This window comes from Liolophura sinensis, chromosome 1 (genome assembly GCF_032854445.1).
Source record: "Liolophura sinensis isolate JHLJ2023 chromosome 1, CUHK_Ljap_v2, whole genome shotgun sequence".
Lineage (NCBI taxonomy): Eukaryota > Metazoa > Mollusca > Polyplacophora > Chitonida > Chitonidae > Liolophura > Liolophura sinensis.
The window spans coordinates 5,273,232-5,286,549 of record NC_088295.1 but is presented as its reverse complement, the minus strand read 5'-3'; the positions used below and the strand labels follow the sequence as shown (position 1 = coordinate 5,286,549).

The following is a 13,318-nucleotide window of genomic DNA, read 5'->3' as shown; positions in this document are numbered from 1 at the left end:
AGTCATGACGGCAGTATTAGCTGAGGATGACACCTGTCTACTATACAGACCAAGTCATGACGGCAGTATTAGCTGAGGATGAAACCCGTCTACTATACAGATCAAGTCATGACACATGTCTACTATACAGACCAAGTCATGGCGGCAGTATTAGCTGAGGATGACACCTGTCTACTGTACAGACAAAGTCATGACGACAGTATTAGCTGAGGATGACACCTGTCTACTGTACAGACCAAGTCATGACTGAGACGTGGGGTACGGGGTTCGCTAGCTCAATTGTCTCAAGCATCGTCACCAATGAAATGCAATTTTATTAGCGGGTACGTGTGAATTTACAGATCTAGCGGAATATGTAAGTTAAAAGAAACATACTATAGTTGAGGGATGCTTGTAGAGCTAACGGTGGACTGCTGGTGGGCTGCTGGGCTCCATCCCATCGGCAATCTACCTCCTCACCTCCAACTGAGGATGAATGAAGACCTAACGATAGACTGCTGGTGCGCTGCTGGGCTCCATCCCATCGGCAATCTACCACCTCACCACCAATCAGTTGGAGGGGGGGGGGGGGGGGGAGATGAAGACCTAACGATGGACTGCTGGTGCGGTGCTGGGCTCCATCCCATCGGCAATCTACCTCCTCACTACCAATCAGTTGGGGGATGCATGTAGATTTAAAGATGGACTGCTGGTGCGCTGCTGGGCTCCATCCCATCGACAATCTACCACCTCACCACCAACCGGTTTGGGGATGCATGTAGATTTAACGATGGACGGCTGGTGCGGCGCTGAACTACATCTCATGGACATTCTACCACCTCACTACCAATCAGTTGGGGGATGCTTGTAGACCTAACGATGGACTGCTGCTGCGCTGCTGGACTACATCTCGTGGACAATCTATCACCTCACCGGCGACCGATTCGGGGGTACATGTGGACTAACAGTTGGCAGGCGATAGGCTACATACCACTGACAATGTACCACCTGACCGTCAAACAGTTGGGGAATGCGTGTAGACCGAACGGTGGAACGTTTCAATGGTGCTGGGCTCCATCCCACTGGCAATTCGCGCTCCTTTACCAGCATCAAACACTGCCTGCATCCGGAAACCCTTTAAGCAATTTTAACATCCTTTCATCGATATAGACGTCTGCATTTATCTTGAGTTAGTAGAGGTAAAAAGTAGAACCCACCACAACAATTTTAACATTACGTTAAACGGCGGTTTGAAGTTTTTGGGTCATGTAAGACGAATAACAGTTTTCTCAGAATGCTTCAACCAAACACCCCTCCATTAGGACAGACTGTTGGAATGCTCTATGTGCATACCTCCAACATTCGATAAAAGAGAACATGCATACAGATATCCAACCTTAAGCCAGCAATATTGGCCAACGCCTTAGGACGTCTGCTTTGATATTTTGGTATACCTTTCTTACATTACAATTACAAAAACAACAATTTGGTCAGGTCATTGACAAAATTTGGTCATGGCAATTTCAGAATGCGGTGAAGAGAAGGTCAGAATTTGGTCATTGCAACGTCAGAATTTGGGCAGGGCAAGATCACAATTTGGTCAGGCCAGCTTCACAATTTGGTCAGGGCAAGATCACAATTTGGTCAGGCCAGCTTCACAATTTGGTCAGGGCAAGATCACAATTTGGTCAGGCCAGCTTCACAATTTGGTCAGGGCAAGATGATAATTTGGTTATCTCTGGTCAGTGTCAGAACTTTGGTCATGAAAATGTCAGAACTTAGTCTGTGCAATGTCAGAAATTGATTAGGATAATGTCAAAATTAGTTCAGGGCACGGTCAGTTTGGTCAGGAAACTTTCACAATTTGGTCAGGACAAGGTCATAAGTTGACACTTTCACAGTTTGATCAGGTTAGTGTCACAATTTGGTCCAGAAGATTGCAGAATTTAAGCAGGAGACGGTCAGAACAAATTCGGAATTTGGAAAGAACAAGGTCAGAAATGTTCAGAATGATTTTAGACCTTTGGAAGAAAAGTCGATTTACACAGCCTATGGAGAGACAGAGAGTAAGATAATAAAATATGTGCTAGGGCTCTAAGTTTTCTAGTTTAAACACCCATCCCCATTCGCAGGGCATTTTATTGATAGGTATAGGTGGTATCATGATGCTGAGTCCCCTGGGATTGATTGGGGTCCAGGAGAGGTGCCCAGGGTAGCCAAGCAGAGTGACCACAGTGCTGGACGTGGCTGTAACAGCATCCAGGTACAGGGTGTCCGTGTTGGGCCACTTCAGTAGTATCGCATACACGGACGAGTTCACCTTACTGGTGGTGTACCTGCAAATCAGCATTAGTAGAGAGTATTATCTATACCGGCTAGGCTACCCGGGCTATTGAGCATCAGCAATTGGTCATTGATAGGCTATGGGATGTTCAAACGATCAGTTCAAAATATAGATGATTTGTGTATATTATTAGATCAGTATATACAGAATAAGGAATCTGTTGGATTGGGTACTGACTTTTTATGAGTATCCTACACAATCACCGTGTTCAAAACGTTTTGTCTTTACAGGATGTATTCACATCAGTACCGGCATTACACGCACTAACATGAGAAAATCACGGAGGGTCACAGACTCACCACACGTCCGGGTTAACCGTATCATTTTGGAATTTCCATGGTTTTGTCTTGTATATCCCTTCCCCATTCACTTCCAACCATTTCCCCATCTGGCGCAGTCTCTCTTCAAACAAGGGTGTAATCCGACCATCGGCAGTAGGGCCCACGTTTAGAACCATATTCCCCCCCGTACTGAAATGACAATGTCAAGCGTGAGAATGGGAAACCCAGTCATGGTAAATGCTTTGACCATCTGATGGGACAGAATCATGCTATTTTGAGGATATCTTTCTCTTGTGTGTTTTCTGCTCACAGGTGCAACTCCCACTGACGATTATCCACATGTTCAAGATTATTCTATCCTTTTGAACTCTTTTAAAACCGATCATGTCAGTGAAGAGAGTAAAGATGCGAGCCAGGGCAGAAATTGGACTATGTATTTTGCTTGATCTTTTCTTCCTTGTTAGTCATTCAGACATGATTAACTCCTCCCCTACGTGCACACGTACCAAGACCCACTGATACGGTAGCGGTTCGATTCCAGCAGGTGTCTCACCTGACGGTCTGAGCGAGCAGGGCAACCAGCTCTTCTATAGTCAGATAGTCGTCTAACACGGCATTACGACGGTAACCCCAAGCATCCTTTTCCAGTGTCATCGCATTCTCCCATTTATAGTTTTGTAGGACACCTAGAACAAATTTAACGGCAAAACCATTGTAACTGTGCTGCATTCAATGTTAAAAGTGTGACAAGCGTACTTCATGGTAATTAAAACTCTTACCTGGATTGTAGCGGTCATCACAGGTGTAATAACCTCCATGTTTGCACCTATCCCCGATACCCCACCTGTCATTAATTACCACGTAGTCTCGCACCGGACTGCAATAAATAAAGGAAGTATAAATTAGAGTCAAATGCCATGGTAGTTAATAAGTGGGCAATAAGTGGCCACCCACCGTCGCATGTTTTCCACAAACATGGTCTGGTCATCTGTACGTCACACGTGGGAGAGTGTGGCGATAACGATACGTGGTTTACCCAGGCATTTAGGTTTCCTGATCCCGTAAACTGACCACTACGGGTTAAGTGAATAAATCTCCAGTGTGGCGTCAAGCAACAACCAATTGAACTCAGTTAAACAATTCAACTCAATAATCTATTCAACCATACTCACATGTGGTACACCTGCCACAGTAGAGTCAAGCTACAAACTCTGTGGAGTTCCAGTATTAAACTGTGTGGAGATCCAGTGAGTGTGGTACACCTGTCATTGTAGAGTCATACTATAAACTCTGTGGAGTTCCGGTAAGTGTGGTACATCTGTTACTGTAGAGTCCTGCTCCAAACTCTGTGGAGTTCCAGTAAGCGTGGTATACCTGCCATTGCAGAGCCAAGCTATACGTTCTGTAGAGTTCCAGTAAGTGTGGCATACCTGTCATTCTATAGCCATGCTATAAGCTCTGTAGAGTTCCAGTAAATGTGGTATGCCTGTCATTGTAAAGCCATGCTATAAACTGTATGGAGTTCCACTAAGTGTGGCATACCTGACATTGTATAGCCATGCTATAAGCTCTGTAGAGTTCCAGTAAGTGTGGTATACCTGTCATTGTAGAGCCATGCTATAAACTGTATGGAGTTCCAGTAAGTGTGGTATACCTGTCGTTGTACAGCCATACTATAAACTGTATGGAGTTCCAGTAAGTGTGGTATACCTGTCATTGTACAGCCATGCCATAAACTGTATGGAGTTCCAGTAAGTGTGGTATACCTGTCATTGTAGAGCCATACTATAAACTGTGTGGTGTTCCAGTAAGTATGGTATACCTGTCATTGTACAGCCATACTATAAGCTGTATGGAGTTCCAGTAAGTGTGGTATACCTGTCATTGTACAGCCATGCCATAAACTATATGGAGTTCCAGTAAGTGTGGTATACCTGTCATTGTAGAGCCATGCTTTAAACTGTGTGGAGTTCTATTAAACGTGGTATGCCTGTCATTATAGGGCATGCCATAAACTGTATTGAGTTCCAGTACGTGTGGTATTCATGTCATGGTAGAGTCATGTGATAAACTATGTGGAGTTCCATTAAGCGTGCTATGCCTGTCATTGTAAAGCCATGCTATAAGCTCTGTAGAGTTCCAGTAAATGTGGTATGCCTGTCATTGTAGAGCCAAGCTATAAGCTCTGTAGAGTTCCAGTAAGTGTGGTATACTTGTCATTGTAAAGCCATGTTATAAGCTCTGTAGAATTCCAGTAAATTTGTTATGCCTGTCATTGTAGAGCCGTGCTCTAAACTCTGTAGAGTTCCAGTAAGTGTGATATACCTGTCATTGTAGAGCTATGCTTTAAACTGTGTGGAGTTCTTTTAATCGTGGCATGCCTGTCATTATAGGGCATGCCATAAACTGTATTGAGTTCCAGTACGTGTGGTATTCATGTCATGGTAGAGTCATGTGATAAACTATGTGAAGTTCCATTAAGCGTGCTATGCCTGTCATTGTAGAGCCAAGCTATACGCTCTGTAGAGTTCCAGTAAGTGTGGTATACTTGTCATTTTAAAGCCATGCTATAAGCTCTGTAGAGTTCCAGTAAATGTGGTATGCCTGTCATTGTAGAGCCATGCTATAATCTGTGTGGAGTTCCGGTTAGTGTGGTATACCTATCATTGTAGAACCATGCTATAATCTGTGTGGAGTTCCGCAATGTGTGGTATACCTGTCATTGTAGAGCCATGCTATAATCTGTGTGGAGATCCAGTAAGTGTGGCATACCTGTCATTGTAGAACCATGCTATAATCTATGTGGAGTTCCAGTTTGTGTGGTGTACCTGTCATTGTAGAGCCATGCTATAATCTGTGTGGAGTTCTGGTAAGTGTGGTGTACCTGTCATTGTACAGCGATGCTATAATCTGTTTGGAGTTCCAGTAAATGTGGTATACCTGTCATTGTAGAGCCATGCTACAATCTGTGTGGAGTTCCGGTTAGTGTGGTATACCTATCATTGTAGAACCATGCTATAATCTGTGTGGAGTTCCGCAATGTGTGGTATACCTGTCATTGTAGAGCCATGCTATAATCTGTGTGGAATTCCAGTAAGTGTGGTATACCTGTCATTGTAGAGCCATGCTATAATCTGTGTGGAGTTCCGGTTAGTGTGGTATACCTATCATTGTAGAACCATGCTATAATCTGTGTGGAGTTCCGCAATGTGTGGTATACCTGTCATTGTAGAGCCATGCTATAATCTGTGTGGAATTCCAGTAAGTGTGGTATACCTGTCATTGTAGTGAGTGAGTGAGTGCTTGGGGTTTAACGTCGTACTCAACAATTTTTCAGTCATATGACGACGAAGGAATCATTAGGGTGCATGCACGTGTAATGTGCCTCCTTGTTGCAGGACGGATTTCCACCGCTCTTTTTTTTAGTGCTGCATCACTGAGACGACTTACCGAAGGCAAGTAAGCCGCCCCGCCCGAGCCATTATACTGATACGGGTCAACCAGTTGTTGCACTATCCCCTTCATGCTGAACGCCAAGCGAGGAAGTTACAACTTCCTCTTTTAAAGTCTTAGGTGTGACTCGACCAAGGATTGATCCTGGGTCTACCGGTCCCGAAGCGAACGCTCTACCAACTGTGCTATCCAGGCCGGTCCCTGTCATTGTAGAGCCATGCTATAATCTGTGTGGAATTCCAGTAGGTGTGGCATACCTGTCATTGTAGAACCATGCTATAATCTGTGTGGAGTTCCAGTAAGTGTGGCATACCTGTCATTGTAGAGCCATGCTATAATCTGTGTGGAGTTCCAGTAAGGGTGGTATACCTGTCATTGTAGAACCATGCCATAATCTGTGTGGAGTTCCAGTAAATGTGGCATACCTGTCATTGTAGAGCCATGCTATAATCTGTGTGTAGTTCCGGTTAGTGTGGTATACCTATCATTGTAGAACCATGCTATAATCTGTGTGGAGTTCCGCAATGTGTGGTATACCTGTCAGTGTAGAGCCATGCTATAATCTGTGTGGAGTTCCAGTAAGTGTGGCATACCTGTCATTGTAGAACCATGCTATAATCTATGTGGAGTTCCACTTTGTGTGGTGTACCTGTCATTGTAGAGCCATGCTATAATCTGTGTGGAGTTCTGGTAAATGTGGTATACCTGTCATTGTACAGCCATGCTATAATCTGTTTGGAGTTCCAGTAAATGTGGTATACCTGTCATTGTAGAGCCATGCTACAATCTGTGTGGAGTTCCAGTAAGTGTGGTATACCTGTCATTGTAGAGCCATGCTATAATCTGTGTGGAGTTCCAGTAAGTGTGGTATACCTGTCATTGTAGAGCCATGCTATAATCTGTGTGGAGTTCCAGTAAATGTGGTATACCTGTCATTGTAGAGCCATGCTATACACTGGGTGGAGCTCCAGTAAATGTGGCATACCTGTCATTGTAGAGCCATGCTATAATCTGTGTGGAGTTCCAGTAAGTGTGGTATACCTGTCATTGTAGAACCATGCTATAATCTGTGTGGAATTCCAGTAAGTGTGGCATACCTGTCATTGTAGAACCATGCTATAATCTGTGTGGAATTCCAGTAAGTGTGGCATACCTGTCATTGTAGAGCCATGCTATAACCTGTGTGGAGTTCCAGTAAGTGTGGTATACCTGTCATTGTAGGACCATGCTATAATCTATGTGGAGTTCCAGTAAGTGTGGTATACCTGTCAATGTAGAGCCATGCTATAATCTGTGTGGAATTCCAGTAGGTGTGGCATACCTGTCATTGTAGAGCCATGCTATAATCTGTGTGGAGTTCCAGTAAGTGTGGCATACCTGTCATTGTAGAGCCATGCTATAACCTGTGTGGAGTTCCAGTAAGTGTGGTATACCTGTCAATGTAGAGCCATGCTATAATCTGTGTGGAATTCCAGTAGGTGTGGCATACCTGTCATTGTACAGCCATGCTATAATCTGTGTGGAGTTCCAGTAAGTGTGGCATACCTGTCATTGTAGAGCCATGCTATAATCTGTGTGGAGTTCCAGTAAGGGTGGTATACCTGTCATTGTAGAGCCATGCTATAACCTGTGTGGAGTTCCAGTAAATGTGGTATACTTGTCATTGTAGAACCATGCTATAATCTGTGTGGAGTTCCAGTAAGCTTAGTATACCTGTCATTGTAGAACCATGCTATAATCTGTGTGGAGTTCCAGTAAGAGTGGTATACCTGTCATTGTAGAGCCATGCTATTATCGGTGTGGAGTTTCATTAAGTGTGGCATACCTGTCATTGTAGAGCCATGCTATAATCTGTTTTGAATTTTAGTAAGTGTGGTACACCTGTCATTGTAGAGCCATGCTACAATCTGTGTGGAGTTCCAGTAAATGTGGTATACCTGTCATTGTAGAGCCATGGTATAATCTGTGTGGAATTCCAGTAAGTGTGGTATACCTGTCATTGTAGAGCCATGCTATAATCTGTGTGGAGTTCCAGTAAGTGTGGCATACCTGTCATTGTAGAGCCATGCTATAATCTGTGTGGAGTTCCAGTAAGTGTGGCATACCTGTCATTGTAGAGCCATGCTATAAACTGTGTGGAGTTCCTGTAAGTGTGGTATACCTGTCATTGTAGAACCATGCTATAATCTGTGTGGAGTTCCAGTAAGTGTGGCATACCTGTCATTGTAGAACCATGCTATAATCTGTGTGGAATTCCAGTAAGTGTGGCATACCTGTCATTGTAGAGCCATGCTATAATCTGTGTGGAGTTCCAGTAAGTGTGGTATACCTGTCATTGTAAAGCCATGCTATAATCTGTGTGGAGTTCCAGTAAGTGTGGTATACCTGTCATTGTAGAGCAATGCTATAATCTGTGTGGAGTTCCAGTAAGTGTGGCATACCTGTCATTGTACAGCCATGCTATAAACTCTGTAGAGTTCCAGTAAGTATCATAGGCTTCCCATTCCCCATCGGACCAGATCAAGTCAGGCTTATACGTCTTTACTAAGTCATACAGTTCCGGCATAGTCTTCCTCTGAAATCATATAACGCATGCTGATTGGGAGTAGTTATTTGTGGTGAGACTTTATTCACTGATTTATTTGATTTTTAAAAAGATTTTCCTGTTATTCACTAGTTAGAGAACCACTGTACAGCAATATTTCCCTTATTATGTATGCGCAACGTTCTTTCATCGACCTTACAGCGATGAATTCCTGGGTGGTGAAGTTGTTCGCCTTATCCTGTAGGTAGAGAGGGTGAAACCACTCAAAGAGGGAATGATAGAGGCCAAAGTGGATGTCCGTCTTACTCCTGATGGCCGCAGCGAGCTCACCTGTGGGAGAAAAAAGGCTATTGTGTTCATCCGCTACAGGGTATAGCAATTACACCAAGTGTAAACAGTACATTCCTGGTTTTACTTACCTGGTCATGAAATATAACTGTCATACGGTACAGCTTTCACCGTTACTCTAAGAAACTGTTATATTGAGTTTCTTTCATGGCGAGATATTATTTTGCCGTGCACATAGCGTGGAGGTATTATACCTTATAACTGGCAAACTCAAAATGTCTTAGAGTGAGTACCTGGTATGGCGAGTTGTCGGCCAGTCACATTATACTGATATATATTCCTTGCTCTAACCTCTCAGTACTGAGCGCCAAGCAAGACATCAACAAGTATCATTTTCATAGTCTTTGGTATGATCCGACGTGGGTTTGATCCTAGATCTCCTAACTTTGAGTGAGTGAGTGCTTGGGGTTTGACGTCGTACTTAACGATTTATCGAACGCAAGTAAGCCGCCCAACCCGAGCCATTATACTGATACGGGTCAACCAGTCGTTGCACTTCCAGTCAAGCGAGGAAGCTACAGCTTCCTCTTTTAAGGTCTTAGGTGTGACCCGAGCCAGAATTGACGCACGATTGACCCAGGGTCTACTGCCCCCGAAGCGGACGCTCTACCAACTGCGCCGGCGCGGAGGTGCTTCTTTCGACTTCGAGGCGGATACTCTAACCATTAAGCCACCGAAGCGGTTCCAAGAAAATGTATAACATGTAGAAAGTGACTCCGGAATGTGCATGTTCAATAGGTACAAACACCAGAACTAGCTATCCCTAGGTCTGGTGTTTGATGATTATTGTTCACCCTATAACTGATACACTGTGTAGCAGTTTTGCCTTGCAATTTTTATACAATCATTATACGTCATAACTGGCACACTGTGAATTGTTATAAAGTGTAGTTGCTAACAGTTTATAGGCATCACTGTTAAACAAAGCATGGTGATGCTTTTACCTGCTTATTCTGGTGTAAGCACGTTATACTACATAACTGCAAGCCTGTTTATTTAGATATTTATACGTAAGTGCTTAGTAATAATTTGGAGTAATTTAACGCATGAACAAAGTGGCTGTTATGTTGTGAAGCTCCTGTACAGCGTGTTTGTTTGTTGTAGAACTCCTGTACAGCGTGGCTTTTTGTTGTTTAACTCCAATACAGCGTGGCTGTTTTGTTGTGTAACTCCTGTACAGCGCGGCTGTTTTGTTGTGTCACTACTGTACATCGTGGGTGTTTTGTTATGCAACTCCTGTACAGTGTGGCTGTTTTGTTGTGTAACTACTGCACAGCGTGGCTGTTTTGTTGTTTAACTCCTGTACAGCGTGGCTGTTTTGTTGTGTAACTCCCGTACAGCATGGATGTTTTCTTATGCATCTCCTGTACAGCGTAGCTGTTTTCTTATGCAACTCATGTACAGCCTGGCTATTTTGTTATGTAACCCCTGTAAAGCGCGGCTGTTTTGTTATGCAATTCCTGTACAGCGCGGCAGTTTTGTTGTTCAACTTCTGTACAGCGTGCTGTTTTGTTATGCAACTCCTGTACAGTGTGGCTGTTTGTTGTGCAACTCCTGTACAGCGTGGCTCTTTTGTTATGCAACTTCTGTACAGTGTGGCTGTTTTGTTACGCAACTTCTGTACAGCGAGCCTGTTTTTTGTGCAACTTCTGTACAGCGTAGCTGTTTTGTTGCGTAACTTCTGCACAACGTGACTGTTTGTTGTGAAGCTCCTGTACAGCGTGTTTGTTTGTTGTAGAACTCCTGTGCAGCGTGGCTGTTTTGTTGTGGAGCTCCTGTACAGCGTGGCTGTTTTGTTGTGTAGCTCCTGTACAGCGTGGCTGTTTTGTTATGCAACTTCTGTACAGCGTGGCTGTTTTACTGTGTGACTCTGTATGCTACCACATGGCTGTTTAGCTGCCTAACTCACCGACCAAATCTCGTTGAGGTCCAACATCCATGGAGTTCCAGTTCCAGGAGACTTTAGACGGCCAGTTGGTGAATCCCTCATGGTGCTTGGAAGTCAATATCAAATATCTGAGGAAAACGTCAATTTGTCCACATGATTAAATGATCATATGTTCATGTAGAATACTTGCAGAAGATATCTATTACCCATATCTTAACGTGTAATCTACAGCTCGTGCTCGTTCAGACGTTTGCAATCCCAGTTCAGACGTTTGCAATCCTAGTTTTAGGAGTTTGCAGTCCTAGTTCAGACGTTTGCAAATTGAGTTCAGATCTTTGCACTCACTGATCATATAGGCAGAACGATATGCCGGTTTGGTGTTTTCACCTGCTGACAATACATTCAGACGGATATACTAGAGGGATATTAAAGTTCAGGTGTTCGAACGAATTGGCCATACATACGGAGAGGTATGCCAGTTCAGGTGTTTGTACCTACTGACCATACATAGGAATATCTAGATCTGGTGTTTGTACCTATTGGTCATACATACAGATAGCTAACTCTGGTGTTTGTACCTATTGCTCATACATAGGGATATCTAGTTCTGGTGTTTGTACCTATTGGTCATACATAGGGATATCTAGATCTGGTGTTTGTACCTAATGATCATACACAGGTATAGCTAACTCTGGTGTTTGTACCTATTGCTCATACATAGGGATATCTAGTTCTGGTGTTTGTACCTACTAGTCATACATAGGGATGTAAATCCGGTGTTTGCACCTATTGGTCATACATAGGGATATGTAGGTCTGGTGTTTGTACCTGTTGGTCATACATAGGGATAGCTAACTCTGGTGTTTGTACCTAATGGTCATACATAGGGATAGCTAACTCTGGTGTTTGTACCTAATGGTCATACATGGGGATAGCTAGGTCTGGTGTTCGTACCTATTGGTCATACATAAGGATAGCTAGCTGTGGTGTTTTTGTACCTGTTAGCCATACACAGGGATAGTTAGTTCTGGTGTTTGTACCTAATGATCATACACAGGTATAGCTAACTCTGGTGTTTGTACCTATTGGTCATACATAGGGATAGCTAACTCTGGTGTTTGTACCTAATGGCCATACATAGGGATAGCTAGTTCTGGTGTTTGTACCTATTGATCATACATCGGTATAGCTAGTTCTGGTGTTTGTACCTATTGGTCATACATGGGGATAGCTAGGTCTGGTGTTCGTACCTATTGGTCATACATAAGGATAGCTAGCTGTGGTGTTTTTGTACCTGTTAGCCATACACAGGGATAGTTAGTTCTGGTGTTTGTACCTAATGATCATACACAGGTATAGCTAACTCTGGTGTTTGTACCTATTGGTCATACATAGGGATAGCTAGTTCTGGTGTTTGTACCTACTGGTTATACATAGGGATAGCTAGTTCTGGTGTTTGTACCTAAGAGGTCATAAATAGGGATAGCTAGTTCTGTTGTTCGTACCTACTGGTTATACATAGGGATAGCTAGTTCTGGTGTTTGTACCTATTAATCATACACAGGGATAGCTATTTCTGGTGTTTGTACCTATTGATCATACACAGGGATAGCTAACTCTGGTGTTTGTACCTATTGGTCATACATGGGGATAGCTAGTTCTGATGTTTGTACGGAGTCCTGTTATGGTCATACTGCCAGTGACTTATCAGCTCAATGAAGGCGATATAAATGGGTCACTTATATGTACTGACGTCCCGTGTTCTGGTGAAGTTTAATGTGCTTTTGTACTGGTCATCATTATCAATGGTAGACAACTGAGCTATAACAGGATGCTAACAGCGGCTTTGTCCATGGTGATATCATTAGTTTACATATGAGATAGGTAGACCGTGATCATGACGTTACGTTAACCCATACATTACCTCGCCCCAGAAGCCTGGAAAATCTCGGCCCACTCGGCTGGATCGAAAAACTCGGCACGGAATAGAGGGGCAAAATCCGCGTAGGAAAACCCGGAAGGGTAGTTATCAGCGACAAACTCCTCATACTGGGGGACGAAGGCGCCTTTCCAAAGCCACCAGAACCACGCCTCACAGGCCCCAGGGAAGGAGGGTGGGTAACCGTACCCCGGCACGGAAAACACTCCCCAGTGCAGGAAGATCCCGAACTTCACGTCATCGTACCAGTCGGGCAGAGGCCTTTGATCAAGGGAGGCCCAGTTAGGCTCGTACCGTACCGCCTGACCAAACGCCAGCCCACAACACAGCAGCAGTACTACGGGGACAGCCATTTAAACTGTACTGTTGATCGAGTATATTTTAAACATGCATGAGCCGTATTGCAGGTCATGTGACAGCGCTGATTTCACAGTCACGTGCCTCTTTGTCAACATGGCGGCTCTTCCTTTGTGAAATTGTCTATCTTCTTTCGATATACGAATACATGTAGAAGAGAGGGTCTAGCTGAGAATTAAGATTT

At 43.8% G+C, this 13,318-nt stretch overlaps 1 protein-coding gene across 2 annotated transcripts; it reads right to left on the bottom strand.

Annotated features, from left to right (window-relative positions):
• Nucleotides 1-39: 39 nt before the first annotated feature.
• On the bottom strand, nucleotides 40-13,168 carry LOC135461751 (alpha-L-fucosidase-like). Of its 2 annotated transcripts, XR_010443393.1 has the most exons (9): nucleotides 12,763-13,168; nucleotides 10,860-10,966; nucleotides 8,802-8,932; nucleotides 8,499-8,632; nucleotides 3,384-3,481; nucleotides 3,158-3,290; nucleotides 2,623-2,793; nucleotides 646-2,315; nucleotides 42-459 (listed from the first exon to the last, which is right to left on the bottom strand). XR_010443393.1 is itself a non-coding variant. In XM_064738973.1 (8 exons), exons 1-8 carry the CDS (start codon nucleotides 13,128-13,130, stop codon nucleotides 2,066-2,068), a joined length of 1,392 nt encoding a protein of 463 aa, XP_064595043.1. In that variant the 5' UTR covers nucleotides 13,131-13,168; the 3' UTR covers nucleotides 40-2,065. The 2 variants fall into 2 exon arrangements, 1 of the variants encoding a protein (XP_064595043.1); XM_064738973.1 differs by having other exon boundaries at nucleotides 40-2,315.
• Nucleotides 13,169-13,318: the final 150 nt, after the last annotated feature.